General features: G+C 46.2%; 1 protein-coding gene across 7 annotated transcripts in view; it reads right to left on the reverse strand.

The window, feature by feature from the left end:
* The window catches only part of BIRC6 (baculoviral IAP repeat containing 6), a 397,034-nt gene that overhangs the window by 284,662 nt on the left and 84,553 nt on the right, over positions 1-27,819 (reverse strand). For all 7 annotated transcript variants that reach the window (XM_077283020.1, XM_077283019.1, XM_077283017.1 and 4 more), the window contains exons 13-22: positions 26,916-27,076; positions 21,955-22,086; positions 7,229-7,360; positions 6,934-7,112; positions 6,686-6,816; positions 4,951-5,112; positions 2,542-2,673; positions 906-1,003; positions 676-823; positions 13-146 (exon numbers count right to left, since the gene is read on the reverse strand). In XM_077283020.1, coding sequence (XP_077139135.1) covers positions 13-146; positions 676-823; positions 906-1,003; positions 2,542-2,673; positions 4,951-5,112; positions 6,686-6,816; positions 6,934-7,112; positions 7,229-7,360; positions 21,955-22,086; positions 26,916-27,076 — 1,409 coding nt within the window. The remainder of the gene's footprint in view (positions 1-12; positions 147-675; positions 824-905; positions 1,004-2,541; positions 2,674-4,950; positions 5,113-6,685; positions 6,817-6,933; positions 7,113-7,228; positions 7,361-21,954; positions 22,087-26,915; positions 27,077-27,819) is intronic.

The raw sequence follows: 27,819 nt of genomic DNA on the forward strand, positions 1-27,819 counted from the left end.
TGCATTACTTACCTAAAAGCACATCTGAAAGGTCAATTTCATCTGACTGTATTCCCGAGCTACTATTGTATATGTTTTTACACGAGGAGCCGCTGACTTCCAAATCAAAGAGCACTGGATCAAAAGGAGAGCTATACAGTCCATACCTAGAAGAGAAAAGTAGGATGCAAGTCTCAGATTGACATTAGGGAGAGGTCCGATGCACGGGCGATCGCTCCAGCTAAATTCTGCTGCAGCACGTGGCAAACATAGGGCACGATCCAGCAAGACTGGCATTCTCACACCAGTAGTGAGGAACTGTGCTCTGCAGTAAGACATGCCAATTTCATTAAGAAGCATGTGCCTTTAACGGCTAGGTGCACTGCCAAAAATGTTACTCCACTGGCATAAACCACCATATATTTGTCAGGCAAAAAGTCATGATCTGCCATAACAGAAAAAAAAGTATTTGCCACATAAATTCCTGGCCATGCTGTAAAAAACACAATGTTCAGACAAAAAAAGTTACTGCTTCATAATGAAATCATGGAGCAAGTCAAACAAATTAAGAACTGATATTTAATATTGATCTGATTGAATAAATTTAACTGAACTAATCTGAGAATGGTAGCAACCAACAATAATGAATAATTAGCTTATGCAGAAAAAAAAACACTTTTATTTAAAGTTTACTACCTAGTTTGGAGTAGCGCCTCCATAGGTGTAAGGCGATCCTGCAGCTGTCTGGACACCGCTGTAAGCAGTGATGCACAGGCCGTGCTACATCCGGCCAGGTCTTCATCCTTAACATAATTTAACAAGACAAAGTACCAGTAGACCGCTCCTAAAGTAGAGAAAGATATAAGATCAGACTGAAGATGGAAGACTACAGTTATCTGGCACATTCCCAGAAATGCTGCACATACCTCCAGTGGCTGCAGAGGGAAGGTAAGTCATGTTTTCCAACAACGCTTTCAGAAGAACGAAGCCAAAACCTTGCTGATTCGGATCACACTTTCCATTGCTTCATAGAAAGGAAAAAAAAAGGTAAATCTGTATATAAATGATTGTAACAGATTTCAGCCAGACACTACAAAGTTCACATTGGGAATTCCTTGGAGTTACAACTGTGCTACATACTGTTCGTGTGTATGACCCTCTGAACCCAGGTTTCACCACTTTCCAGTAATGCCATAGATGAATCTTACATTATCATTTTTATGAATTATATTTGTCTGATATTATGGAAATGTAAGGGGGCACTCCATTAAGACTGAGAAAGGAATATTGGTGAGAAGTGAGCTTGTCTGTTTAAAGGGGTTATTCCTGTCGTCTTATTTCATGAGCAAACCACTCCACCTGCCAAACACCTGATGGTTGGGGGCCGCTGTGCTCCTTGATTAATATTGACTGGCAGTTCGGACCAGCAGAATGGTCACGCTATTGGGCTGGACTCTGACAATCCTGATGTGGCTACATGAAGCAGCTTTGCCTCTATCATCAGAAGCACAGAAACCCTGAAGCTGGCCAGGATTGGGAAGACACAGTGATCCCAGCCAGCTTCAGGGCAGTGCTTTCTAGCTTTAAAAAGCATACAAACACTGCACATGTTACTGAGGCTAAATCACAGAAGTGATCAGTCCTTAGGCAATGAACAGTAAACTAAAAAAATAAACCCTGAAAAATTATGATTTTTTGTGAATTAAACATTTTTAATAGTGAATTGGAAAGCCGCTTCCTGTCACAGGTTGTTTCCAATTATGGTGATCTTTTAAGATCAGAATAACCCTTTAAAAATTACCACACTGCTTTTAATAACTTAAAGGGAACTTGACAGATGCTCCAAGCCATCTTCTGAACTTCTGATCATACAGAGTGCGCTCCTGAAGCCATCATTTCAGAGATACTGCCGAAATGAGCAGAAAGCGAGGTTTGCATCAGCTGTCATTAGGTTATCACGACCACAGATGCATGATTACATGCAAAGAGGGTCAACTAGTCCTGGAAAACCAACGCCCCATCGACTACTCAAAGCCCTGTTTAGCATATGTAAAGGGGACATCATAAATGCTTTTTTATACTTTGTTTTCACTATATAACGTTATACAAGGCTGGTTGGGCAGGGAATTTAATCATACATATGAGAATGCTGCTGGGTTGGAGGGTATGCTCCTCTGACAGGTTCCGTTTAACCACAGTTATTACATATTAATATTTAGAACTTACAAAAGTATTTAGATAGTTTTTAAGCATCACTCAAGCATTTGTTTTTAATTTCATCAATGAAGTGGTGCCACTAATCTAAGGGCATCATACTTATTAAGCGCCATCTTCACCTGTTATAAGAGGCCGCTTGTGTCGTTTTCTGCAGGTTGTGACCTGCCGGATCACTCCTTTATTGATAATTCAATGTAAGTCTATGAGAGCCAGAACGAAGACAGAACACAGCTCTCATGGACTTTCATTGAGACATTGCGTTACCTCTGACTTCCAGTTAGACTATTACTCTAATCACTTGTCTAAATTGCACATTTTCACTGAGAAATGTCTGAATATACAAACCTTATGCACAGAGCTAAAAAACGAGCACATTTATGAGCAATACTTCTTCCGGCTTCAAAAAAACATGTGCGCACAATATCAGAAAGACATCTTCTTGTTTTATTCAACAAGCTCTCTTTTCCTTCCCGTAAGCTAGAAGAAGAAAAGGAACTGGTTACTAAAAAGGATACCTGGGAACTGGAGTAACATTATGTCACTTCCTTAACTTCACATGTAAGAAGATTATTCACTGTGAAAGGTTAAAAGGTCATAATGAGCACAGCAAAAACACCCCCAAAACTTATGAAATAAGCAAATAATAAAGGTACATACACAGCGTAATAACAAAGTCTGTATAAATCAACACATTAGTAACTGACCGACGTGTGTAGATGATTTTGTCTGTGTGTGTGCTACAGGTGCCTGCACTATTTAGGCGAAGTCAGTGCTTCATCATCCCTTTAAAGGAATCCTGTCACCCCCCAGGATGCATATGACCTATTATTATGGGCATACATTGTGAGGCAGTGAATGGTGTTACATGTGGGGGTCACTGTATGTTCCCCCCGAGGATGTGCACGGAGGCATATTGGAGGCCATGAGAGTGCATTGCAGTCACAGGCATAGCTGTGGTTGCAATGCAGACTAAAGTGAGTATAGGTCTTAAACATGCTGGTTGTCCAAGGCAGGTTTAGGGAAAACCTGCTCTGGGTTTTTGTGTTTGAAACACACTACAGTATGGTAGTGGTGTAGTCCATCTCATTCCCAGTCTGGGTTTTCCATGTGGCTGAAGGCCACAAGTTGCTAGTTAAAAACCCTGCAGTATAGGGTTTGGGTGTGTCAGGGTCAGTCAGTGTCATTCTGGTGTTTGGAGGAGTACAGAGCAGTCGGCTCTGCAGAGTTCCATCTGTGTGAGGCAACACAGGCCAACAGAGCCAAACAGCCAGGGAAGCTAAGACGCCTGGCACCCACAGCGGTGCAGTTGCCCACGGTAAAAGGTCTCGGAGGTGGACTGTTTTGTGCCTGGCGGCGATGCAGAGGTAGACTGTCCTGTGCCAGGAGGAGGATTGGCGTGTTTAGTGACTAAATTGGAGGATATGGTTCCCGGCTGTGGTCCAGCAGCTATCGTGTACTGTGTATTGCTGTGAATAAAGAGACATTAACACAGTGGTGCAGTCGCCCACGGCAACTATTCTCAAGAGGAGAACTGGCGTGTTTAGTGACTGTAAACTGACGGATTTTGTGTACTGTGTAAAGCTGTGAATAGCACATTAACACGGTACTGCAGTTGCCCACGGCAACCAGTCAGAGGTGGACTGTTGTGTTTAGTGACTGTAGTCCAGAGGGTATGTGCCCGGCTGCAAATCGGAGGTGGACTGTCTTGTTCCCAGCTGAGATCCGGAGGTGGACAGTCCCGTTTACAGGCTACGATCCGGAGGATTTTTTAATTAATTAATTAATTTTTTAGTTGAACATTAAAGAGACGTTTTGCGTTGAACTTTGCTAGGTCACTGCCTCATCACTGCAAAGGGTGCTACCGCTGTACTACAACAGGTAATTGAAATGTTACACTAGTCCTACCTGTATGCCTCCTATTAGTGGTCTTGTTGTTGAGAAATGTTATATTCTTTCCTTATGCTAATTTCTTCCAGGCACCGGGGTGTGCGGTGCCTAGAAGAAATCCCTGCCTCCTGTCTTCATTGTAATACTTACCTCCTCCTTCCATCAGTGTCTGTTATGGCCCCGGAATCCAACGCCTACGCTCTGCACTCCCTCAGAAATACACACCTCATCCTCCCTTCTATGGGCACCACATTCAGGGATCTTCTGCGCAGGTGAGTCACTGTGACCTACGGCGTGCACAACAATAAGGTGCTCTCCCCACTTCCTCCCTGCAATAGTCTTCGCTAGGAACCATCTGAACATAGCAATGAGTATGAGGGAGGAAATGGGGAGAGCACCTTACAGGCGCGCAAGCTGGAGGTCGCACGCCCCGGAGCCAGAAAGAAATCATTAGCATACAGAAAGAATATGACATTTCTCAACAACAAGACCACTAATATGAGGCATACAGGTAGGACTAGTTTAAGTTTTCTATTACCTATACACCCATATTAATAGGTCATATATGTCCCAGGTCATATATTGTTCTCTATAACAATCACAGCTCAGTCTCCATATTGAGAAAGCTACCTTCTGTTGGAAGGGCCTCAGAAAATGACTAATTTAGGAGTTTTGGTTGCTTTGAGATGCCTTACCTACAAAAAAAATATAACAATTGGGAGTTTTAATATTACAATAAAGCTGAATATGCGCTTTGGACTATACACAGTGATGTCTTCCCTGGTTCAGAGTAGAAAGTGAAGATTTTAAAGAATAAAAGGTACAACTTGAATTATAGATACGGATGGTCCAAACATTTCACGTCACCTGCCCGGTCCATTAGAATGTACACCAGCCAGCCAACAAAGAATGTCCAAGACCAAACTCTGTGCGTGCTCGGTCGCCAACCCATCCGATGTCTTTTTACACAGTGTGTTCAGAAGCTTCTCGTGAAAGTCTGAGAACTGCAGCATGGCACACCGCTGGACCCTGAAATAGAAAATATTAAACAATGTTTACAGGTAATTTTTCGGATAAATAGTAAATTCCTGCCATGGTAACATCATAGGCTACAAAGTCTCCTGGATCACACGACCCGTGTACTTGGTCTATCCACAGCTCCAACTCACCAACTGAAAAACACAAGCAACTTTCTAATTTACTGGTTATTAAACACCCTCTCCATTCTCAAGAAAGGACGGATATTTACTTCTACTGATTACTGCTCCTGATCCCTGTGCTCTTTTTATGCTACAAAGGTAAAGCTGCCACTGCTTGCAGCATCGGAGCGCGCACTACTCGGGCCAGAGATCCAACAATGAAGCTGGTCTGAATTGTCAATCTGGAGAGCACTTCCAACGATTTTTTCCCATTATCCTGCCTATGTAATGTAGCATAGATGCATTAATATACTTAAAGACGGCTGTCATCCCCAATTTCCTGCAGCAATCCGGTTCTCTTTTAGGTCACGTGAGAGCTCTCCTTCCCGTTACCAGCTCACACAAGCACTGCTGTGAGGGACAGAGCTACTCTCTCAACGCAAGCCTTTGGAGCCTCAGAATGAAGATCTGTACACTTACACTGTGAAAGTGACTTCTTGTTCACACACAAATTAGTGTGGTGCAGCGAGTGACTTCAAGTCAAGTGATACAGAAGAGGACTGGAGCTGTGCTGGAAACTGGGGAAGATGGCGATCAGTAAGTATATTAGCACTAACATTGCATTTAATAGACAGGATTAGTAAAAAAAAACTAATTTTAGAAGTGCATCTATAAGTTCTTCCACCTTAAAAAAATCTGCAAAATTTCTAAAGGCTTCTTAGTTTCCAGCATATGAGGATAATCATGTACACTAAAGAGGATTATCTAATCTTAGACCGCTATAGCGGGCTACTGGCCGCCTCTCCTATATACCGAAGCACTCGTTCAGCTGAGCACTCCTGTGTTCTCTGGAAGAAAGCTGCCACCAGACGTGACTGGCAGCAAGTTATCTCCGGGAGATAATGAAATCAGCATTCTGAAATTGGACATGCCCGATCGACATCTTCCCCGACTCTCAGTACGCAGATTCCCCAATACACAGTAAGAATTTATCTAATGTGTATGGACGCCCTTAGAGTGGTCTTTTAATAAAAGCAGTCTGTACCACCTTCACGAATAAAAAAATCTTGTATAGACCTAAAATCAGGTAGTCCCACTGCAGGGAAGTGGACAATGTCTACACACTTTTCCTGCAGCAAAAAATAGAATTCACATTCTACTGAAATACAGGGCACTTGGGTGTTGAAATTTTGTGCTGTGTCCTCCTGACAGAAGTGCTCTATGCTCTTGGTCTCTGCTCTTAGGTAAAGTATTCCAACGTATGATATATATATAGGACTAGTAGGCCTTACCAGGAAAGCCCATTAGAAAGTATACTCCAAGTAGAGCTTTCTTTCAAAGCACACAAAGATTTAAGTCTAAAACCAAATAAATCCTTTAAAAAGACCCAATAAAATGATAGAGCAATTTTTCCCTTGTGTAACAGTTTCTAACGGTTCTTGAACATAAGACCAGAAAGGCACCTTTCTTTTGGGATACAGGTTTTCTTGAAGCGCCGTATCGTGACAGACACTTCCTGGAGAAGGTCACACCCTCGGAGGTTATCTACTTTCCGGGAGGAGGTGCTTGTATCAATTTTTGTTGCAGATTTGTCCTTGAGTAAGGAAAATCAAACAAACAAAAAAGAAACAAAATTAAAACAATATTTTCCATAACAAAAATAGACAAATGATCACAATAATAAAAAGAGTAACCTCTTAAGGTCTCATACCTTGCCTGGAACAACCTTCGCTAATAATGATGCAAGAGAGTGTCCCTTCACACTCTGGGGCTTAATAGAGGGCATCCTCACAACTGGCCTGGTTCCACCATTGCACAAGTCTTCAGCTCCTCTGTCATTCACAGCCTTGACATGAATTAAAAAAGACCGATACTTGCCTCCGGCCATGCCTAAACATAAAATATACTTTAACACTAATGAAAATATGACAAATACTACATGGATGGTTCGTAAAGCCAAGACAGGTCGTAGAAGCCTTATACTACTACCACCATACTAGACCTACCTTTTACAAGCTTAGGACTCGTCAAGGTCAACATCCCTGCATGACCGGACAGATCAAGGCCACTTGCTAACCACACTGGGCCACATAAAATATCTTCTTTATGCTCTTCTAAAAATGGGCACAACCTTGTACCTGAAGGACAAATAAAAAAAAAAATTAATGAATTTACGTTAACCATAAATTTACTACGTACATACAGTGAAGGAAATAATTAAATGATCCCTTGCTGATTTTGTAAGTTTGCCCACTGACAAAGACATGAACAGTTTATAATTTTAAGGGTAGGTTAATTTTAAGATTGAGAGATAGAATATCAAAAATAAAATCCAGAAAATCATATTGTATAAATTTGCATTTTGCAGTGAGAAATAAGTATTTGATCCCCTACCAACCATTAAGAGTTCTGGGTCCTACAGACCAGCGAGATGCTCCTAATCAACTCGTCACCTGCATGAAAGACAGCTGTCTTACATAGTCACCTTTATAAAAGTCTCCTGTCCACAGACTCAGTCAGACTCTAACCTCTACAACATGGGCAAGACCAAAGAGCTTTATAAGGATGTCAGGGACAAGATCATAGACCTGCACAAACCTGGAATGGGCTACAAATCCATAAGTAAGACACTAGGTGAGAAGGAGACAACTGTTGGAGCAATAGTAAGAAAATGGAAGAAATACAAAATGACTGTCAATCAATCGATTTGGGGCACCTCGCAAAATCTCACTTCGTGGGGTATCCTTGATCATGAGGAAGATGAGAGATCAGCCTAAAACTACAGGAGGGGAACTTGTTAATGATCTCAAGGCAGCTGGGACCACAGTCACTAAGAAAAAGGAGATTTTTGTGTACTCACCGTAAAATCCTTTTCTCCGAGCCAATCATTGGGGGACACAGGACCATGGGTGTTATGCTGCTGCCACTAGGAGGACACTAAGTAACCACAGAAAGAATAGCTCCTCCCCTGCAGTATACACCCTCCTGCTGGCTCTCAGTGAACCAGTTCGGTAACAAAGCAGTAGGAGCTTAATATTTAACAAGGATGAACTATGTCAAAAACCAAGTTAACTCAACAAAAACCAAAGCCAATAGGCTAACAGGGTGGGTGCTGTGTCTCCCATGATTGGCTTGGAGAAAAGGATTTTACGGTAAGTACACAAAAATATCCTTTTCTCCTACGCCTCATTGGGGGACATAGGCCAATGGGACGTCCTAAAGCAGTCCCTGGGTGGGAAAAAAATTAACTGCAATTGCTACTTGCACCCATAAGTTACAGATGCGGCACAGCCGCCTGCAAAATTTGTCTGCCGACGGTCGCATCTGCCGAGGCCTGAGAGTGAATATGGTAATGTTTTGTAAAGGTATGCAGGCTGGACCAAGTCACAAACTTGTGCTGCCGAAGCTTGGTGCCGGATGACCCAAGACGCACCCACTGACCGAGTGGAGTGAGCCTTAATCCCTGCTGGGACAGGAAGACCTCTGACTCGGTAGGACTCCTGAATAGCCAAATGGATCCATTTGGCTATTGTCGCCTTGGAAGCGGGAAACCCTTTCCTCGGTCCTTCCGGGAGCACGAATAGGGCATCTGACTTGCAGAAAGACACTGTCCGCGAGATGTATCTCCTAAGAGCTCTCACTAAATCCAGTGTGTGAAGGGCCTTCTCGATGCGATGGACTGGTGCCGGACAGAGTGAGGGTAAGACAATCTCCTCATTGAGATGAAAAGAGGATACAACTTTCAGTAGAAAAGACGGGGATGTCCTCAAAACCACCCTATCCTGATGAAAATTCAGGAACGGAACTTGAGAGGACAGAGCCGCCAGCTCGGAGACTCGTCTGACAGAGGTGACCGCAACTAGAATAGCAACTTTCCATGAAAGGAGAGACAGGGAAACCTCCTGTAGAGGTTCGAAAGGAGCCTGTTGCCAAACTCCGAGGACCAGATTAAGATCCCATGGTTCCAACGGCATCCTATAAGGGGACGCCCGATGGGAGACTCCCTGAATAAACGTCTTGACCTGTAATCTGTTGGCAATCCTGCGTTGGAAGAGGACAGGGCTGAGATCTGCCCCTTGAGAGAACTAAGGGCGAGACCCAAGTCCAAACACGTTTGTAAGAACTCGAGAATGGAAGGGATGGTAAAATGTAGAGGAGAACGTCCTCGGTCGCTACACCATGAAAAGGTCTTCCAAGTGCGATGATAGATACGCATAGACGTAGGCTTTCTAGCATTGATCATGGTAGCTATGACTTCTGGAGAGAAACCTGCCTTGTTTAGGACCCAGGACTCAACGGCCATGCCGTCAAACACAGGGCCTCTGAGTTCTGGTGGTAAAAGGGGCCTTGAGATAGCAGATCTGCGCGGTTTGGTAATCGTCAGGGAACGTCGGCAACTAGTTGAACTAGTTCTGCGTACCACGCCCGGCACGGCCAATCTGGCGCAATCAGGATTACCGGTATCCTCTCTGCTCTGATTTTCTTGATGACTCTCGGTAGGAGAGGAAGCGGGGGAAATATGTACGGAAGCCGAAAATGATGCCACGGGAGTACAAGAGCGTCTGCTCCGATGGCTGCCGGATCGTGGGACCGAGCCATGAAGTCGGGAACCTTGGAATTCAGCCGTGAGGCCATCAGATCCACGTCCGGGGTTCCCCAACGACAGCAGATCTGGTCGAAGATCTACGGATGGAGAGACCACTCCCCGGAGTCGAGGCATTGCCGACTGAGGAAGTCTGCCTCCCAATTGTCCACTCCCGGGATGTGAACCGCAGAGATCATTGAGCGGTTATCCTCGGCCCATCGGAGGATGTGGCCTACCTCTATCATGGCCGCCCTGCTGCGGGTTCCCCCTTGGCGGTTGATGTATGCCACTGCAGTGGTGTTGTCGGACTGAATCCTGATTGGGCGACCTGCTAGGAAGGGATGGAACTGGAGAAGTGCCAGCCTGATCGCCCGGATTTCCAAGATGTTGATTGGAAGGCGTGATTCCTGGGGGGACCAGCGGCCCTGAGCAGTGTGATGAAGGAACACCGCTCCCCAGCCTAGAAGACTGGCGTCTGTCGTCACAACCAGTCAGTGTACTGGAAGAAAGGACTTCCCTTGATTCAGGGAGGATTTCAGTGTCCACCACCTGAGAGACTGACTCGCTGGGGAAGGAGGAACCGACGGTCTAGGGAGAACGGGTTCCTGTCCTAAACAGCCAGTAGGGCATGCTGTAGAGGACGGAGGTGTAGTTGGGCAAATGAAACCGCCTCCATAGCTGCTACCATCCTGCCGAGGACTATCATACTGAAGCGCAGAGAGCGAGGCTGAGAGAGCTTCTGAGCTTCTCGCTGTATGACAGATCTTTTCCGGGGGAAGAAGAACCAACCCCCGGGACGAGTCGAGTATCATTCCTAGAAAGGAAATTCGCAGAGCCGGTACTGGGGAAGATTTTTTGAAGTTTATCTTCCAACCCAGGCGAGAAAGGGTATCTATTGTGATGGCCACGGCTTCCTTGCAGGATATCGTCTAAATACGGGAGCGCCACCACTCCTCGGGTGTGGAGTATGGCCACGGCAGCCACCATGACCTTGGTGAATACCCTGGGAGCGGTGGCGAGGCCGAAGGGCAGAGCAACGAATTGGAAGTGATCTTCCTGAACTGCGTAGCGAAGAAACCTTTGGTGAGAAGGTAAAATAGGAATGTGGAGGTATGCGTCCTGGATGTCTATAGACACCAGGAACTCACCTTTTTCCATGGAGGCGATTACAGAACAAAGCGATTCCATCCGGAACCGTCGTACCCTGACGAACCTGTTCAGCAGTTTTAGGTCCAGTATGGGCTGTACTGTACCGTCCTTCTTTGGAACAATGAAGAGGTTTGAATAAAAACCTTGAAACCTTTCGCTTTGAGGGACCGGAATAATAACTCCGTCTTTTCTCAGAGAGCTTATAGCTTTGAAGAACTCTGATGCTTTTGCCCTGGGAGGAGAAGACAGGAAAAAACGGTTTGGAGGATGAGATAAGAGAACTATCTTGTATCCGGAGGACACTAGATCACGGACCCACTCGTCGTGAACGACCGAGAGCCACGCGGCACTGAAGGAAAGCAGGCGGCCGCCTACTTTGAGGGTGTCCCCCGGATACCGCAGGGAGTCATTGTGTGGAAGGTCTGCCCGTTCTGGCACCTCTGGATCCCGGCTGCCTTTGCCTGCCTCTCCATGAAGGGGAAGGCTTAAAAGAGGCCTGTGAACCTCTGTCTCCACGTTGTGCCCGGCTGGAACCGGGAGATGTGGAAGTGGAGGACCAGTCTGAGTTTTAGCGAAAAATAAATAAAAAAAAAAAAAAATCGGGAACGAGCCTGTGGTTGCAGGTTCCGAAAGGGACGAGAGGGTCTCTGTTGTGGAAGAAATTTACTCTTCCCTCCTGTGGCATCAGAAATTAAAGGGGTTGTCCACTACTTTCAATTAACCCCCCAATGTATCCCCCCGGGGCCCCTGATGAATTGTGCAAATACCTTTTGTTGCCGTTTTTGCCTGTGAGCGGCGCTGTAGCGGCGGCTGAGTCCGGGTCACGTGACCCCCAGGCTGCAGCCGCCGCTTATTTCCGCCGACGTCACGTCAATTTCCAGGCTCTGGAAATTGATGTGACGTCAGCAGCAGGTGTGTCCCAGCCGCACAGTCAGAGCAGTCACTCATCAAGAGTGACTGGGCTGTGGGCGGGGCTAGTGGCTGCCTGCGGGGCTGTGCTGGGGGCGGGCGGGGCTAGGCAGGGATGATGAAGGTGCGGGCGCTGAGGTCTGTATGTACGTGCCGGCGCTCTGCGTGCCAGCGCCGGTATGTGGGTACGGCGCCGGGGCTCTGCGCCGGCATGTGGGGGTGGGGGCCGGTGCTCTGCGTGCCAGCGCCGGTATGTGGGGGTGGGGGCCGGCGCCGGTGCCCTGCGTGCCAGCGCCGGTATGTAGGTAAGGCGCCGGGGCTCTGCGCCGGCATGTGGGGGTGGGGGCCGGCGCCGGGGCTCTGCTGCCGGTATGTGCTGGGTCTGCTGCGGGGGGTGGGGTGGTCTTTGTTGTGTGTGTGTGTGTGTGTGTGTGTGTGTGTGTGTGTGTGTGTGTGTGTGTGTGTGTCTCTGTGTGCAGGCATTGTCCGATGGGACTACAAGTCCCATCGTGCTCTGCCTGCTACAGTGACAGTCAGTGACACATTAGCCAATGATGGGACAGTAGTAGTCCCATCATACGGCTAATGTGTTGAATGTAAAAAAAAAACAAAAAAAAAACCACACATATACAGTACATACACACATACAGAACATGCGCCATGCGACGGCATGCAACGACATGCGCCATGCAACGACATGAGCCATGCGACTGCATGCGCCATGCGACGACATGCTGCATGCGACGACATGCTGCATGCGACGACATGCTGCATGCGACGACATGCGCCATGCGGCATGCAACGACATGCGCCATGCGACTGCATGCGCCATGCGACGACATGCGCATACAGTACATACATACAGACATACATACAGACATACAGACATACAGTACATACATACAGACATACAGTACATATAACATAGATTACATACTCACCATCACTTGTCACTTTGATCCCCGAAGCCAGTGTCATAAAAAATATTAAAATAATAAACAACCAATATACTCCCTGATCCGCAGAAATCCAATTAAAACGAGTGTCCCACGACGATCTCCCGTGGAGAACAGGAGCATCTGCTGATGCAACCACTCTCCAGGGGCTCCAGGAACACAATGAGGGGAGGAAGGTATCCTTCCACAATGTATTCCCCACAATGTATTCCTACGCCCCTGTGAGAAAATAGTCCCTAGTCTCACTTTATGGTATGCTGTATGAGAAAGTTCCCACGCAGCTTTTTGCCATAAAGTGAGACCAGTGAACTATAGTAACCTCAGTGATGCACTGCAGGAGCCATTGTCTCCTGTCAGTGTGTCACTGAGGGTCCTATAGAGCAGTGACATCAACCCTAACCCTAACCGTAAACGTGGCACTGACATACGTGGCACTGACATACGTGGCACTGACATACGTGGCACTGACATACGTGGCACTGACATACGTGGCACTGACATACGTGGCACTGACATACGTGGCACTGACATACGTGGCACTGACATACGTGGCACTGACATACGTGGCACTGACATACGTGGCACTGACATACGTGGCACTGACATACGTGGCACTGACATACGTGGCACTGACATACGTGGCACTGACATACGTGGCACTGACATACGTGGCACTGACATACGTGGCACTGACATACGTGGCACTGACATACGTGGCACTGACATACGTGGCACTGACATACGTGGCACTGACATACGTGGCACTGACATACGTGGCACTGACATACGTGGCACTGACATACGTGGCACTGACATACGTGGCACTGACATACGTGGCACTGACATACGTGGCACTGACATACGTGGCACTGACATACGTGGCACTGACATACGTGGCACTGACATACGTGGCACTGACATACGTGGCACTGACATACGTGGCACTGACATACGTGGCACTGACATACGTGGCACTGACATACGTGGCACTGACATACGTGGCACTGACATACGTGGCACTGACATACGTGGCACTGACATACGTGGCACTTACATACGTGGCACTTACATACGTGGCACTTACATACGTGGCACTTACATACGTGGCACTTACATACGTGGCACTTACATACGTGGCACTTACATACGTGGCACTTACATACGTGGCACTTACATACGTGGCACTTACATACGTGGCACTTACATACGTGGCACTTACATACGTGGCACTTACATACGTGGCACTTACATACGTGGCACTTACATACGTGGCACTTACATACGTGGCACTTACATACGTGGCACTTACATACGTGGCACTATGTCATAAAATGTTCATTAAACGGTTAGGGGTGAGGTTAGGGGTAGGGTTAGGGTTTGGATCCCTTTATCACCCTGATGGTGGTGGGTGGTTTTTCAGTGTTTTTTCTCTATAAAAACGCATGCGTTTTTAACGCAAACAAACGCGCGCGTTCAAAAACGCATGCGTTGCCGAAAACGCGTCAAAACGCATGCGAAAAAACGCATGCGTTTTTAATGTTAAGTATAGGAAAAAAACGCATGCGTTTTTAGCGCTAAAACGCAGCGTCCAAAAACGCAAGTGTGAAACCAGCCTCAGTGCCGGAATTGGCGCATCTAAGGCTACGTTCACATTTGCGTTGTGCGCCGCAGCGTCGGAGACAACACACAACGCAAACAAAAACGCAACAAAATGCACGCTAAAACGCTGCGTTTTGCGACGCATGCGTCCTTTTTGGCCGAAAGTTGGACGCAAAAAAAAATGCAACTTGCTGCGTCCTCTGCGCCCAACGCTTGCGGCCAAAAAAACCCATGCGTCGCAAAACGCAGCACAATGCATGTCCATGCGCCCCCATGTTAAATATAGGGGCGCATGACGCATGCGGCGACGCTGCGGCGCCGAACGCTAATGTGAACGTAGACTTACAGATGCGCCATTTCTGGGGTGGCTGCGGACTGGTATTTGTAGCCGGGGGGGGGGGGGGGGGGGGAAACAATATCCATGGCCCCTCTCTAGGCTATTAATATCAGCCCGCAGCTGTCTGCGTAGCCTTTCTAGCTATAAAATATAGGGGGACCCCACGTCATTTTTTGGGGGGGTCCCTCTATTTTAATAGCCAGTAAAGGCTACGCAGACAGCTGCGGGCTGATATTCATAGCAGGCTACAAATATTGGCCTCGGCCGTCGGCTTTCCCCCTCTGGCGCAGAAAATTGCGCGGGAGCCCACGCCGTTTTTTTCAGTTTTTTATTAAATTAAACGCTCATTAAGCCCTGTTTCACACTTGCGTCGGTACGGGTCCGTCGCTATGCGTTGGGCCGACGTACCGACGCACGTTGTGAAATTTGTGCACGTCGTGGGCAGCGGATGCAGTTTTTCAACGCATCCGCTGCCCATTCTGAAGTCCGGGGAGGAGGGGGCGGAGTTTTGGCCACGCATGCGCGGTAGAAAATGGCAGACGTGACGGATGTGCCAACGGTCCGCCAAAACACGACGCATCCGTTGCACGATGGACGCGACGTGTGGCCATCCGTCGCGATCCTTCACTAATACACGTCTATGGGTAAAAAACGCATCCTGCGAGCACATTTGCAGGATCCGTTTTTTTCCCAAAAAGACGGATTGCGAAAAACGCAAGTGTGAAAGTAGCCTTATAGAAACATCGGCCTTTCTATTATATATCTATGGATATATCTATCTATAGATATATTTATCTATAGATATATCTATAGATACATAGATGTATCTATCCATATATTTGGCTGCTTTCACACATCAGGTTTTTGCCGTGAGGCACAATCCAGCGAGTTTTGAAAAAAACGGATCCATTTTTTTCCGACGGATCCGTCTTTTTCTCATAGAGTTTCATCCGTTTTTTGCCGGATCCGTCAAAAAAGCTGTTTCCGCCGGATGGAAAACACATACAGAGGAACGTTTTTTCTGTCCGGCGAAAAAACGCACAGCGACGGATCCGGCAAAAAAAGTATGAAACTGAGCTGTGAAATGATGAATCCGGCCTTGGAATCCGTTTTTTCATGCATGTTTCCATTCAAATCATGCACATTTTCCGTTTATTTACTTATTTCCAAAAACGGCATTAAAACCGCGCATAAACCGCACCCAAAAAAGCATAAAAACTGCACCAAAAACTGCATCAAAACTGCACCAAAAACTGCATCAAAACCTGGTGCAGTTTCGCAGTTTTGGTGCCGTTTTGATACAGTTTTTGGTGCGGTTTTGATGCAGTTCTTGGTGCGGTTTCGGTGCGGCTTTTTCCGCAGCATGTGCACAAGTCTGCGGCTCCCATAGACTTACATTGGTTGTACACTACACTGCGGATTTGATGCAATTCAGTACAGCAAAAAACGCTGCGGATCTGCAATCAGATCCGCAACGTGTGCACACAGCCTTAGCATTTAGTGAACCTAGCCAAAAAGCCAAGCAAAAAACAAGGGTGGGATTGCACTTTTTTTGCCATTTCATTGCACTTTGAATTTTTTTCACATTTTCTGCTACACGACATGGTAAAACCAATGATGGCGTTCAAAAGTAGAACTTGTTCTGCAAAAGATAAGCCCTCACATGGCCATATTGACGGAAAAATTATGGCTCTGGAAAGAAGGGGAGCGATAAACGAAAACAAAAAAGCTCCAGGGGGTGAAGGGGTTTAGAAACATGGATATGGCCATATCTATGGAAATAGACATAGATATATCTGTATGTATCTATCTATCTGTCTGTCTGTCTTTCCCTCTGTGTGTAATGGAGTGTGGGTTGGACAGATGTAAAAGAGGAGGTTGGACAGAAATGACATCACAAATCTTTTTGAAGCTAGAGGAGGGAGAGGAGGGAGGGGTTGGGGTGTGTTTTGGAGTGGGTGTGCCAGGTTCGGGCTTAGTAGCAGTGCAATGCATCATGGAACTTGTAGTATTAGAGCACAATGACTCAGGAGAAAGGAAGTTGTCGATTAACCCCATGAGAGCTGAATCCAGCACTAAAATGTGCTGCTACAGCATGATAAAAGGTAATATTGCTAAAATAAACACAGTAGATGTTTTCAGTGGCACATAATAGCAAGATTTATGGAAAAAAAAAAAAAGGTTATAGTAGTGGACAACTTCTTTAACTGGTCGAGCTTTTCGCCAAAAAGGCGACCGCTCTGATATGGGAGAGTAGTCAATGACTTTTTGGAAGTAGAATCCGCACGCCAGTCCCTGAGCCATAAGGACCTCCGGATGGTGATGGCATTTGCTGCTGCTTGAGAAGCGCAGTCAGCGGCATCCAGGGACGCGGTCACTACAAAATCTCCAGCTCTGGCTATCTGAGTAGCGAGGTCTGCTATCTCGGGGGGAAGACTGGCATCCAGTACTGCTGAAGACAAGACCTCAGCCCAGTGGGTCATAGCCTTAGCCACCCATGTAGCGGCAAAAGATGGAAAGAGTGCGGCCGCTGAGGCTTCAAAGGCTGAACGCGCCATATTGTCGATCTGACGATCGGTTGGATTTTTAATAGAGGCGCCCTCCGAGGAGGATAAAACAGATTTGGTAGCCAGGCGCGATACCGGAGGATCTACTGGGGGAGATTGTGACCAATCTTTTCTTAGATCCTGGGCAAAGGGATATTTGGACTCCATAGGCTTCTGCCCTGTGAATCGTTTATCTGGACGGATCCTGTGAGATTCAACAATTTGCTTAAACTCGGGATGAGTGGCGAACACTCTGTGAGCTCGTTTGGTCCTCTTAAAGGACACGGCATGATCCGTTTTAGATAAGGGTTCCTCCTCAAGTCTCAAAGCCTTATTCACTGACTCAATTAGAGAGTCGAGAGTCTCCTGATCATGATGAAATTCCTGATCTAGGGACTTATCAGAATCGTCCTCTGAAACAGGTTCTCTACTAGCCCCAAAGGAAGAAGAGCGAGAAATGGAGCTTTCAGAACCCGAAAACCGTTGATGGTCTGGGGATATGGCATGAGTCCTTTTCCTGGAAGAGTGAGAACTCCTTGGCAAGGTACGAACCCCTGGAGTACGAGGGGTTCTGACCATCGGAAGCGTCGTCCGTATTAGTGCCCTGGTTAGAGGAAGGGTCTCGGAACGAGTCTAACGCTTTTGCCAGGGATGCCATAGATCGGGTAAGGGAGGTAGCCCACTCAGGGGGACTAGGCTCACTGGGTTCAGTATCAGCAACAGGTGGTTCCTGAGCCGTCACCGGTTCACAAGCTGTGCATAATGCAGTATTGTGACCCTGGGGTAATGATACCTTACAAGAGGTACATGCAGCAAAAAATACAGTGTGGGTTTTCCCAGACTTTTTGCGAGGCTTCGGTTGAGACATAGTAAAGCCTGGAGGAAAGCGCTTACTAGCAGGGGAAGGGTTAAGCTATGTGTCTGCAGCTTACCCAGGTCCTGTGTCTTGAGTCCCCAGGGCAGGTCCGCAGTGTAGGCAGAGAAAAACGCTAGTCCTGAGGGCTGTGATAGGAAATGCTGGAGCAATGCTGCAGCATCAGGGCTCTGGGTGTCTCAAGATGGCCACCGAGACCAGGAAGTGGGAGCTCATCACAGGGAACGAGAAGCATCAGAAAACGTGTGTGGGGGGGGGCTAACTGCCGGTGGGCGTGGTCAAAACTCCGGCCTGTATTGAGGGAAATTTTTTTTTTTCTCTGCGGTTGCGGCCTGCAGCGCCGCGACCGCTATTAGCGCCATCATTAGCTGCACGCCTTCGTGGGGTTGCCTCACTAGGGACCACCCACGGACACAGGCTTAAAGTGCGGACCTCCCAAACCCCGGGGACCAGGACCCCCCCAGCGCCTCGGCCCCCGCAGTGTACTCACGGTAGATGCGGTGGGCCGGTGCTCAATCCACCGTCGCCGTAGTCAGGGAGGGGGTGGAGAGCTTCTGCTGCCTTGCGTCATCCGCTATATCAGTGGTGATGCACAGGGGGGCTGCAAGGACGCCATATACCGTATTTTTCGCTTTGTAAGACGCTCCGGATTATAAGACGCACCCCAAATTTTGAGGAGAAAAATAGGAAAAACTTTTTTTTAATAAATTGGTGGGGCGTCTTATAATCCATGCGTCTTATTATTTACCAGGGGTTGTGGCTGTGGTGGATCAGGGTCCCAGGGTCGTTGCTGGAGGCAGGAGTGGAGCATTACTGCAGGCTGGGATGAGGGGGTCTGCAGGGGGGGTTCCTGTGCTGCAGGGGGGCTCCTGTGCTGCAGGCTGGGATGAGGGGTCTGCAGGGGGGCTCCTGTGCTGCAAGCTGGGATGAGGGGTCTGCAGGGGGCTCCTGTGCTGCAGGGCTGTCTCCGATGCTGCAGGGCTGTCTCCGATGCTGCGGGGGGCTCTGGCGACATTTTGTGAAAGGCCAGAGCCCCCGGCAGTTCGTCCATGCGTTCATGTATGACTGACTCCGAGAAAATGGCTGCCGGAATCTCGAGAGATGAGATCTCAGCGCTGAAATCTCATCTCCCGAGATTCCGGCGGTCATTTTCCCGGAATTAGTCATACTGGAACGCATGGACGAACTGCCGGGGGGCTCTGGTCTTTCACAAAATGTCGCCAGAGCCCCCCACAGCACCGGAGTCTCCAGCATCACCCGGGGCAGCGGCGGCGGATGGCAGCGGCGGTGGGCGGTAGCGGCGGCGGACACCCCCTCATCCCAGCCTGTAATGGTAAGCGGTATATCCGCTTTGTTAGACGCACCCACATTCCCCCCCCCAAATTTGGGGGAAATAAAGTGCGTCTTACAAAGCGTAAAATACGGTATATCATGTCAGGCTATGCACCTGGCTCCAGGAGAGGTAGATGGAGGGCTACTCCATGTGGTCGCCTGCTATGGAGGGGGGAGATTGGAACGCGAAGGAACTGTCGCCCGTAATGTGAGCTCAGGGCTGGCATCCAACCCTGCAGGAAAGGATACGCTCCACGTACTTGCCTGTTGATAGGAGCCTGTTGCCTGTTGATAGGGGAGATAGGAGCCTAGAAAGGATCCGTCGCCCCCATTCGCTCCGTTAAAGGAAAAAATAGAACAAAAAATAAAAAATTACAATAAAAACAGTGGGGTCTGAAACAGACCCAAGTGCCTCCGGCAGACACTAAGCAAGAACTGGTTCACCGAGAGCCAGCAGGAGGGTGTATACTGCAGGGGAGGAGCTATTCTTTCTGTGTTTACTTAGTGTCCTTCTAGTGGCAGCAGCATAACACCCATGGTCCTGTGTCCCCCAATGAGACGTAGGAGAAACCATTGGTAACACATTACGCCGTAAAAGTTTAAAATCCTACAGTGCCCGCAAGGCTCCCCTGTTCAAGAAGGTAAATGTGCAGGCCCGTCTGAAGTTTGCCAATGAACACCTGGACGATTCTGTGAGTGACTGGGAGAAAGTGCTGTGGTCAGATGAGATAAAAATTGAGCTCTTTGGCATTAACTCAACTCGCCATGTTTGGAGGAAGAGAAATGCTGCCTATGACCCAAAGAACACCGTCCCCACTGTCAAGCATGGAGGCGGAAACACTATGTTTTGGGGGTGTTTCTCTGCTAAGGGCACAGGACTACTTCACCACATTAATGGGAGAATGGATGGAGCCATGTACCGTAAAATCCTGAGTGACAACCTCCTTCCCTCTGTCAGGACATTAAAAATGGGTCGTGGCTGGGTATTCCAGCAAGACAATGACCCAAAACATACAGCCACGGCAACAAAGGAGTGGCTGAAAAAGAAACACATTAAGGATATGGAGTGGCCTAGCCAGCCTCCAAATCTTAACCCCATAGAAAACTTATGGAGGGAGTTGAAGCTTTAAGTTGCCAAGCGACAGCCTCAAAATCTTAATGATTTAGAGATGATCTGCAAAGAAGACCGAACCAAAATTCCCCCTGACATGTGCGCAAACCTCATCATCAACTACAAAAAGTCTGACTGCTGTGCTTTTCAAATAAGGTTTTGCAACAAAGTATTAAGTCTTGTTTGAAAGAGGAATCAAATACTTATTTCTCACTGCAAAATACAAAGAAATTTATATAATTTATACAATGTGATTTTCTGGATTTTATTTTTCATATTCTCTCAGTGTTAAAATTAACATACCCTTAAAATTATTGACTATTCGTGTGTTTGTCAGTGGGGAAACTTACAAAATCAGCAAGGGATCAAATACTTATTTCCCCCACTGTATGGGAATCTCTATAAAAGCACCATACAATATATGCATCTGACAACACCTTCATTGGTGAATATGACGTTCAGATCTTTTTTTGTTCAAGCTTTATGAAATATTTTGTGATAGTCACTTAAGAAATATCATTTTGTGCATCCTCAAACATTGTATAGTGGTTTTATAGAGATTCCCATACAGTTGGGGGAAATAAGTATTTGATCCCTTGCTGATTTTGTACAGTTGCCCACTGACCAAGACATGAACAGTCCATAGTTATAAGGGTAGGTTAATTTTAACATTGAGTGACAGAATATCAAAAATAATATCCAGAAAATCGCATTGTATATATATTTATTTTACTTTGTTCGAGATCGCTGCAGAAATCAAGTGACAAGAAGAGCGTGTCAGAGAAGCAGTCGATAATGCGCTCTTTTATTCGCCCAATTGCTGCAGATAATTACTGTCTGCAGCGTTGCTGTGACTTCTGAACAGGTTAGACAGCATTTAAGGAGCTGGCGCAAACATCTAGAGTCTTCTGCAATGCATCCCAAGGTGAATATACCTCTATTTTTGGGCATGCAGAAATTAAAAATAATATTTTACTGTCAGACAGCACCCTTAAAAGACATACAGCCCAAATGCTTGTCGTGATGCCATGAAAGGTACCTGTTCCAAAGGATTGTAACTACACTCAACTTATGTGGGAAGAGCAGGAACAGGAGTCTATGCAACTTGGATTGGACTGAACCAGACCCACGGTGGATGTCAAAATCACGTTGTGTGATTTCCGCGAATCACTAGCGTAATATCTACATTCTTTGGTCAAACTAGTTTAAAAACAACAATACTATTTAAAATGGTCTCCTAATAAAATGATTAGCTGTATCAAGACTTGAAATATGAGCAAAAGGTAGCAAATGATTTATTAAATTCAGGCTTTCAGACTACGTTAAATACTCACATTGAGAATCCTCCACTTCCATGTTCTGCATGTCCTCATTCAGATCCACCAGAGTAGGCCTTCCATTTCTCTGCACTTCTACATTGAAAGCTGCAGACAGAGGAAAGGATATGTGTCTGTCCACTGGGGTCTCTAAAATGGGAAACAATTCCTGAGTCAGGACACACAACAGGTTCAACACATTTTGAAAGAGTTTCACAAACGTGCCCGGATGGGATACACCCCCGAGTACTGCAGGAATTAAGTACAGTCATTGATAGACCATTATTTTTAATCTTTAAAGAGTCCATAATAACAGGGTCTGTACCACAGGACTGGCGTATAGCAAATGTGGTGCCAATATTCAAAAAGGGGACAAAAACTGAACTCGGAAATTATAGGCCAGTAAGTTTAACCTCTACTGTGGGTAAAATCCTGGAGGGCATTCTAAGGGATGCTATACATGTCAGACTAATTTGATCAGCTTCTATGAAGAGGTAAGTTCCGGTCTGGACCAAGGGAACCCAGTAGATGTAGTGTATATGGACTTTTCAAAAGCTTTTGATACGGTGCCACACAAAAGGTTGATACATAAAATGAGAATAATGGGGATAGGGGAAAATATGTGCAAGTGGGTTAAGAGTTGGCTCAGGGATAGGAAACAAAGGGTGGTTATTAATGGAGCACACTCGGACTGGGTCACGGTTAGTAGTGGGGTACCACAGGGGTCAGTATTGGGCCCTCTTCTTTTTAACATATTTATTAATGACCTTGTAGGGGGCATTCAGAGTAGAATTTCAATATTTGCAGATGACACTAAACTCTGCAGGGTAATCAATACAGGGGAGGACAATTTTATATTACAGGCTGACTTATGTAAACTAGAAGCTTGGGCTGATAAATGGCAAATGAGCTTTAATGGGGATAAATGTAAGGTCATGCACTTGGGTAGAAGTAATAAGATGTATAACTATGTGCTTAATTCTAAAACTCTGGGCAAAACCGTCAATGAAAAAGACCTGGGTGTATGGATGGATGACAAACTCATATTCAGTGGCCAGTGTCAGGCAGCTGCTACAAAGGCAAATAAAATAATGGGATGCATTAAAAGAGGCATAGATGCTCATGAGGAGAACATAATTTTACCTCTATACAAGTCACTAGTTTGACCACACTTAGAATACTGTGCACAGTTCTGGTCTCCGGTGTATAAGAAAGACATAGCTGAACTGGAGCGGGTGCAGAGAAGAGCGACCAAGGTTATTAGAGGACTGGGGGGTCTGCAATACCAAGATAGGTTATTACACTTGGGGCTATTTAGTTTGGAAAAACGAAGACTAAGGGGTGATCTTATGTTAATGTATAAATATATGAGGGGACAGTACAAAGACCTTTCTGCTGATCTTTTTAATCATAGACCGGTGACAGGGACAAGGGGGCATCCTCTACGTCTGGAGGAAAAAAGGTTTAAGCATAATAACAGACGCGGATTCTTTACTGTAAGAGCAGTGAGACTATGGAACTCTCTGCCGTATGATGTTGTAATGAGTGACTCATTGCTTCAATTTAAGAGGGGACTGGATACCTTTCTGGAAAAGTATAATATTACAGGGTATATATATTAGATTCCTTGATAAGGCGTTGATCCAGGGAACTAGTCTGACTGCCGTATGTGGGGTCGGGAAGGAATTTTTTTCCCCATGATGGAGCTTACTCTTACCACATGAGGTTTTTTTGCCTTCCCCTGGATCAACATGTTAGGGCATGTTAGGTTAGGCTATGGGTTGAACTAGATGGACTTAAAGTCTTCCTTCAACCTTAATAACTATGTAACTATGTAACTTAACCGTAAAGAGGTCAGCCCAAACGGACAATATAAAGTAAGCACAAAGCCTAGTGGGGGATATAGCCCCAATATATCACACCTTTAATGTTGTAGTCACTGCCTCCATCGTTTGGAGCTGCAGTTTAATCAATTGGCTGCCCGGTTTTCACTTAGTATGGCCAAGAGGCTCAGTGCACCATTATTCCCTCTGGTTTTGCAAGTCTAGCCTTCCCAGCTTGAGTCAGAGACTGCACAGTGCAGAGAAAGCTCGGGGAAGCCGACGCTGCTCATCACCACCGGTGACAGAGTCAGGGGTATGTAGGACCAGCGGGTGGAGTGGTGCACTGAGCCTCTTGTCCTAAACCAAGGGCGCACAGAGCAAGCAGTCTAATTGCATGTATGATTAAACTTCTGTTCCCGAGGAAAAGATTAGAAGACCAAAAGGTGCAATTTTGTATTGTTCTAGTTCTTACAAGGATATAGATTTTATCTTTACCCTCAGTTTGTGTTTCCCTTTAAAAGGAATCTTGGTACACACTCCCATATGCCTTAATGGGTTTCCACATAGAAACATCTCCTGATAAAGTGAGGAGTCAGAATGGACAGCCTCTCTGGTTCTGGTGGGCTTGAACTGTTCATTAAATTACAAAGATGGCCATTTACCTGAATCGCTGCTATATACACTAGTAGATTAAAGGCCCCGTCTCACATAGCGAGATCGCTAGCGAGATCGCTGCTGAGTCACAAGTTTTGTGACGCAACAGCGACCTCCATAGCGATCTCGCTATGTGTGACACGTACCAGCGATCAGGCCCCTGCTGCGAGATCGCTGGTCGTGTCGGAATGGCCTGGACCTTTTTTTGGTCGTTGAGGCCCCGCTGACATCGCTGAATCGGTGTGTGTGACACCGATCCAGCGATGTCTTCACTGGTAACCAGGGTAAACATCGGGTTACTAAGCGCAGGGCCGCGCTTAGTAACCCGATGTTTACCCTGGTTACCAAAAAAAACAAACAGTACATACTCGCCTTTCGGTGTCCAGGTCCCTTGCCGTCCGCTTCCTGCTCTGACTGCCGGCCGGAAAGTGAGAGCAGATCACAGCAGTGACGTCACCGCTGCGCTCTGCTCTCAGTGTACAGCGGCACTCAGTCAGAGCAGGAAGCAGACGGCAAGGGACCTGGACACCGAAAGGCGAGTATGTACTGTTTGTTTTTTTTGGTAACCAGGGTAAACATCGGGTTACTAAGCGCGGCCCTGCGCTTAGTAACCCGATGTTTACCCTGGTTACCCGGGTGCTGCAGGGGGACTTCGGCATCGTTGATGACAGTTTCAACGATGCCGAAGTCGTTCCCCTGATCGTTGGTCGCTGGAGAGAGCGGTCTGTGTGACAGCTCCCCAGCGACCACACAGCGACAAAACAGCGACGCTGCAGCGATCAGCATCGTTGTCTGTATCGCTGCAGCGTCGCTGTGTGAGACGGGGCCTTAAGGCTGCTGCAGCCAGTGCAGGGGACATATCTGCCCGAATGCGGCTTCCCTTGGCAAAATTAAGTGCTTTTTAGACGGTGAGTGATTGCCCTCACTGGTAACATTGTGAAAGGACAGAAATAGAAAAACCAGCTCACCTGTTAGGCATGTGTTGTGGGGAAGCACGGATATCGTGTAGTCATCACGTGGAACAAATGTAGCAAGAAAAGGAAAATCCAGCTTCCAAAAAAATTCAAAATTTATTGTGAATAAAACATGGAGTCCAGTAGGATGAATTCACATGATAATGAGTAACAGGTTACGTGTTTCGAACAATAGCTTGTTCTTTCTCAAAGCTTTGGAATTTTTTTTTAAGCTGGATTTTCCTTTTCTTGCAACATTGTGAAAGGGGTGGTCTATAAAAAGTCAAATGCTTAAGGGTATGTCACCACGGTCAGTAATCTGCAGGGCTTTGGACGCAGCACATGTCTGCTCCATCCAAAGCGCTGCCGGCTTTTGAACGCAGGTGATTCCGCTTGTGTTCATTGAACCGTGTGGAATCACCGCATCCTATACATTGGGCTGTGTTATTTATCTTGCGGAGAGTGAGCGTCTCCACAAGATAAATAGACATGCTGCGGCCTGGAAAGACACGCTGCATGTCAGTCTCTGCAGGGAAGCCAGAGGCGTCGGTGCAAGCATAGTGGACATGGTATTTCTTGAAATCCCATCCACTATGCTGTAACAGCTGGCCGCTGCGGGTTGGACGCTGCGGATGTACGCAGCATCCAACCTGCAGCGTTTATGGACTGTGGGAACACACCCTTAAGAAAAACAAGCCTCAGAGTTGCTCTCTGATGATGATGCCAGTGACTGGTAGTGGGATATTTCCCACCATTATCAGCTACTTGCAGCTATTACACTGGCCGGATGTAAACGATGTACAGTGTGTAATGCCATCAATGTATCACACTGTTGACTGCTGCCATGTACTGGATGTACAGTTATGTCCATATACTGAAAGGGGTAGAGCTTGGACTGTACATGGGAAACGTATGGACAAGCTCTCTTTACATCTGTAATAAGGGTAGGAAAAATTAGAATAAAGTGTAAATATAACACATTTTTCGAACTGTACAGAGCACCCCAGGCTTAGAAAGCAGAAAATAGGAAAACCTATTTCCTTCTAATTAAAACTTTGCGAACGTTAATGTACTAGGGCAGAATACGGATCTATTAGAATAATAGATCTATTGTTCGTATTTTTCTGCAGCATGATTATTATACATATTCAGCTTTACAGCACTCGCGTTATGTATACTCTGTAGGACGCACACAGCTCTGCTACTTTAAAACACAGAGCTCTGCTACATCAAAACACACCTGTTCTGCTCCGTATATCAACCACAAGGCTTTACAGTAACTTCCAGGTATATGGCTGATCACAGAATCTGCAGCATCCATGCAGCTTTAAAGACTGTTTTGGAAGCTTTCGAGCCTGCTTTCCACCGATTAGATTGACCAGTGTCAGGCAGGATGATAGAGAACTGTACAGTCAAGAAAGCTATGTCAGCGATCTCAGATTATAGAAAGAAGCTTCTGGACTATAAGAAATGCTTTTTTTAAGTTTTTCTTATAGTCCAAACAATACAGTACACATATGGGTAGTACGATGAAAAACTGAGATCTTACCATTAACTTTAGCTAATCCGGGTGCTTTGTTTTTGAGTAATGTCACCTGGATCTGTGGAATGTTGGTGATGTTTGAGTTCAGTAAAAACTTGAAGTCCACATGTCCCACCATACAGGCTTTTGGCAAGACCAGCTCAAAGACATGCTCATCCCAGCTGGCACTGATGACAAAAAAAGGACATCAATATAAAATATATATATTAAAATAAGAAAAATGACACAAAGGAGACAAAGTTTTGGAAGTTAAAAAGAATTTATCAGTTCTGATACAAACACAAATTGACAACAGATGAAATAGCCTTTTGCGAAACAATTGTCATTAGCTGACATCAGTTGACTTCCCTCGGTATTTCAAGGGTGCAGGATTTAATGTATTTTAAAAGCGTGAGCCCAGAATCTGCTGAGATTCTCCTCTTTGGTAGGTATCAGCCATGAGGGCTCATTCTATACAGCATCTAAATTCTAAATAGTAAAAGGGGCCGTAGGCAAAAATCTGTTTGGATTCAGGTTGAGCAGAATAATTTGGCGATTTCTTCATTTGTGAGGTAATTGGTTCATAAAATACAATAGAAGAATTGATTCACCTAATTATCCAATAAATTTGCCAAAAGCAAAGTAAAAACTTCATGAATTAATTTACCAACCTATCTTAAAAGTTCAGCGAAGAACCGAAATGCATACAGCAAGATATTTTCCTCACATCTCTAGCAGCCTGAATTTTATTTGGAATATAGTTAGCAGCCATGTTATTAGATGTCCTGTGTATTATGCAGCACAGACAAAGTAGGAGGACATGGCAGCTTGTAAAAGGTTAATCTCCAGGAGATGATGATAGCTGCATGGAAAGGGTTGATCTGAAAGAAGAGGACATAGCTGCTTCTAATGCTAAATTTAAAAATCCATT

This window comes from Ranitomeya variabilis, chromosome 2 (genome assembly GCF_051348905.1).
Source record: "Ranitomeya variabilis isolate aRanVar5 chromosome 2, aRanVar5.hap1, whole genome shotgun sequence".
Classification (NCBI taxonomy): domain Eukaryota; kingdom Metazoa; phylum Chordata; class Amphibia; order Anura; family Dendrobatidae; genus Ranitomeya; species Ranitomeya variabilis.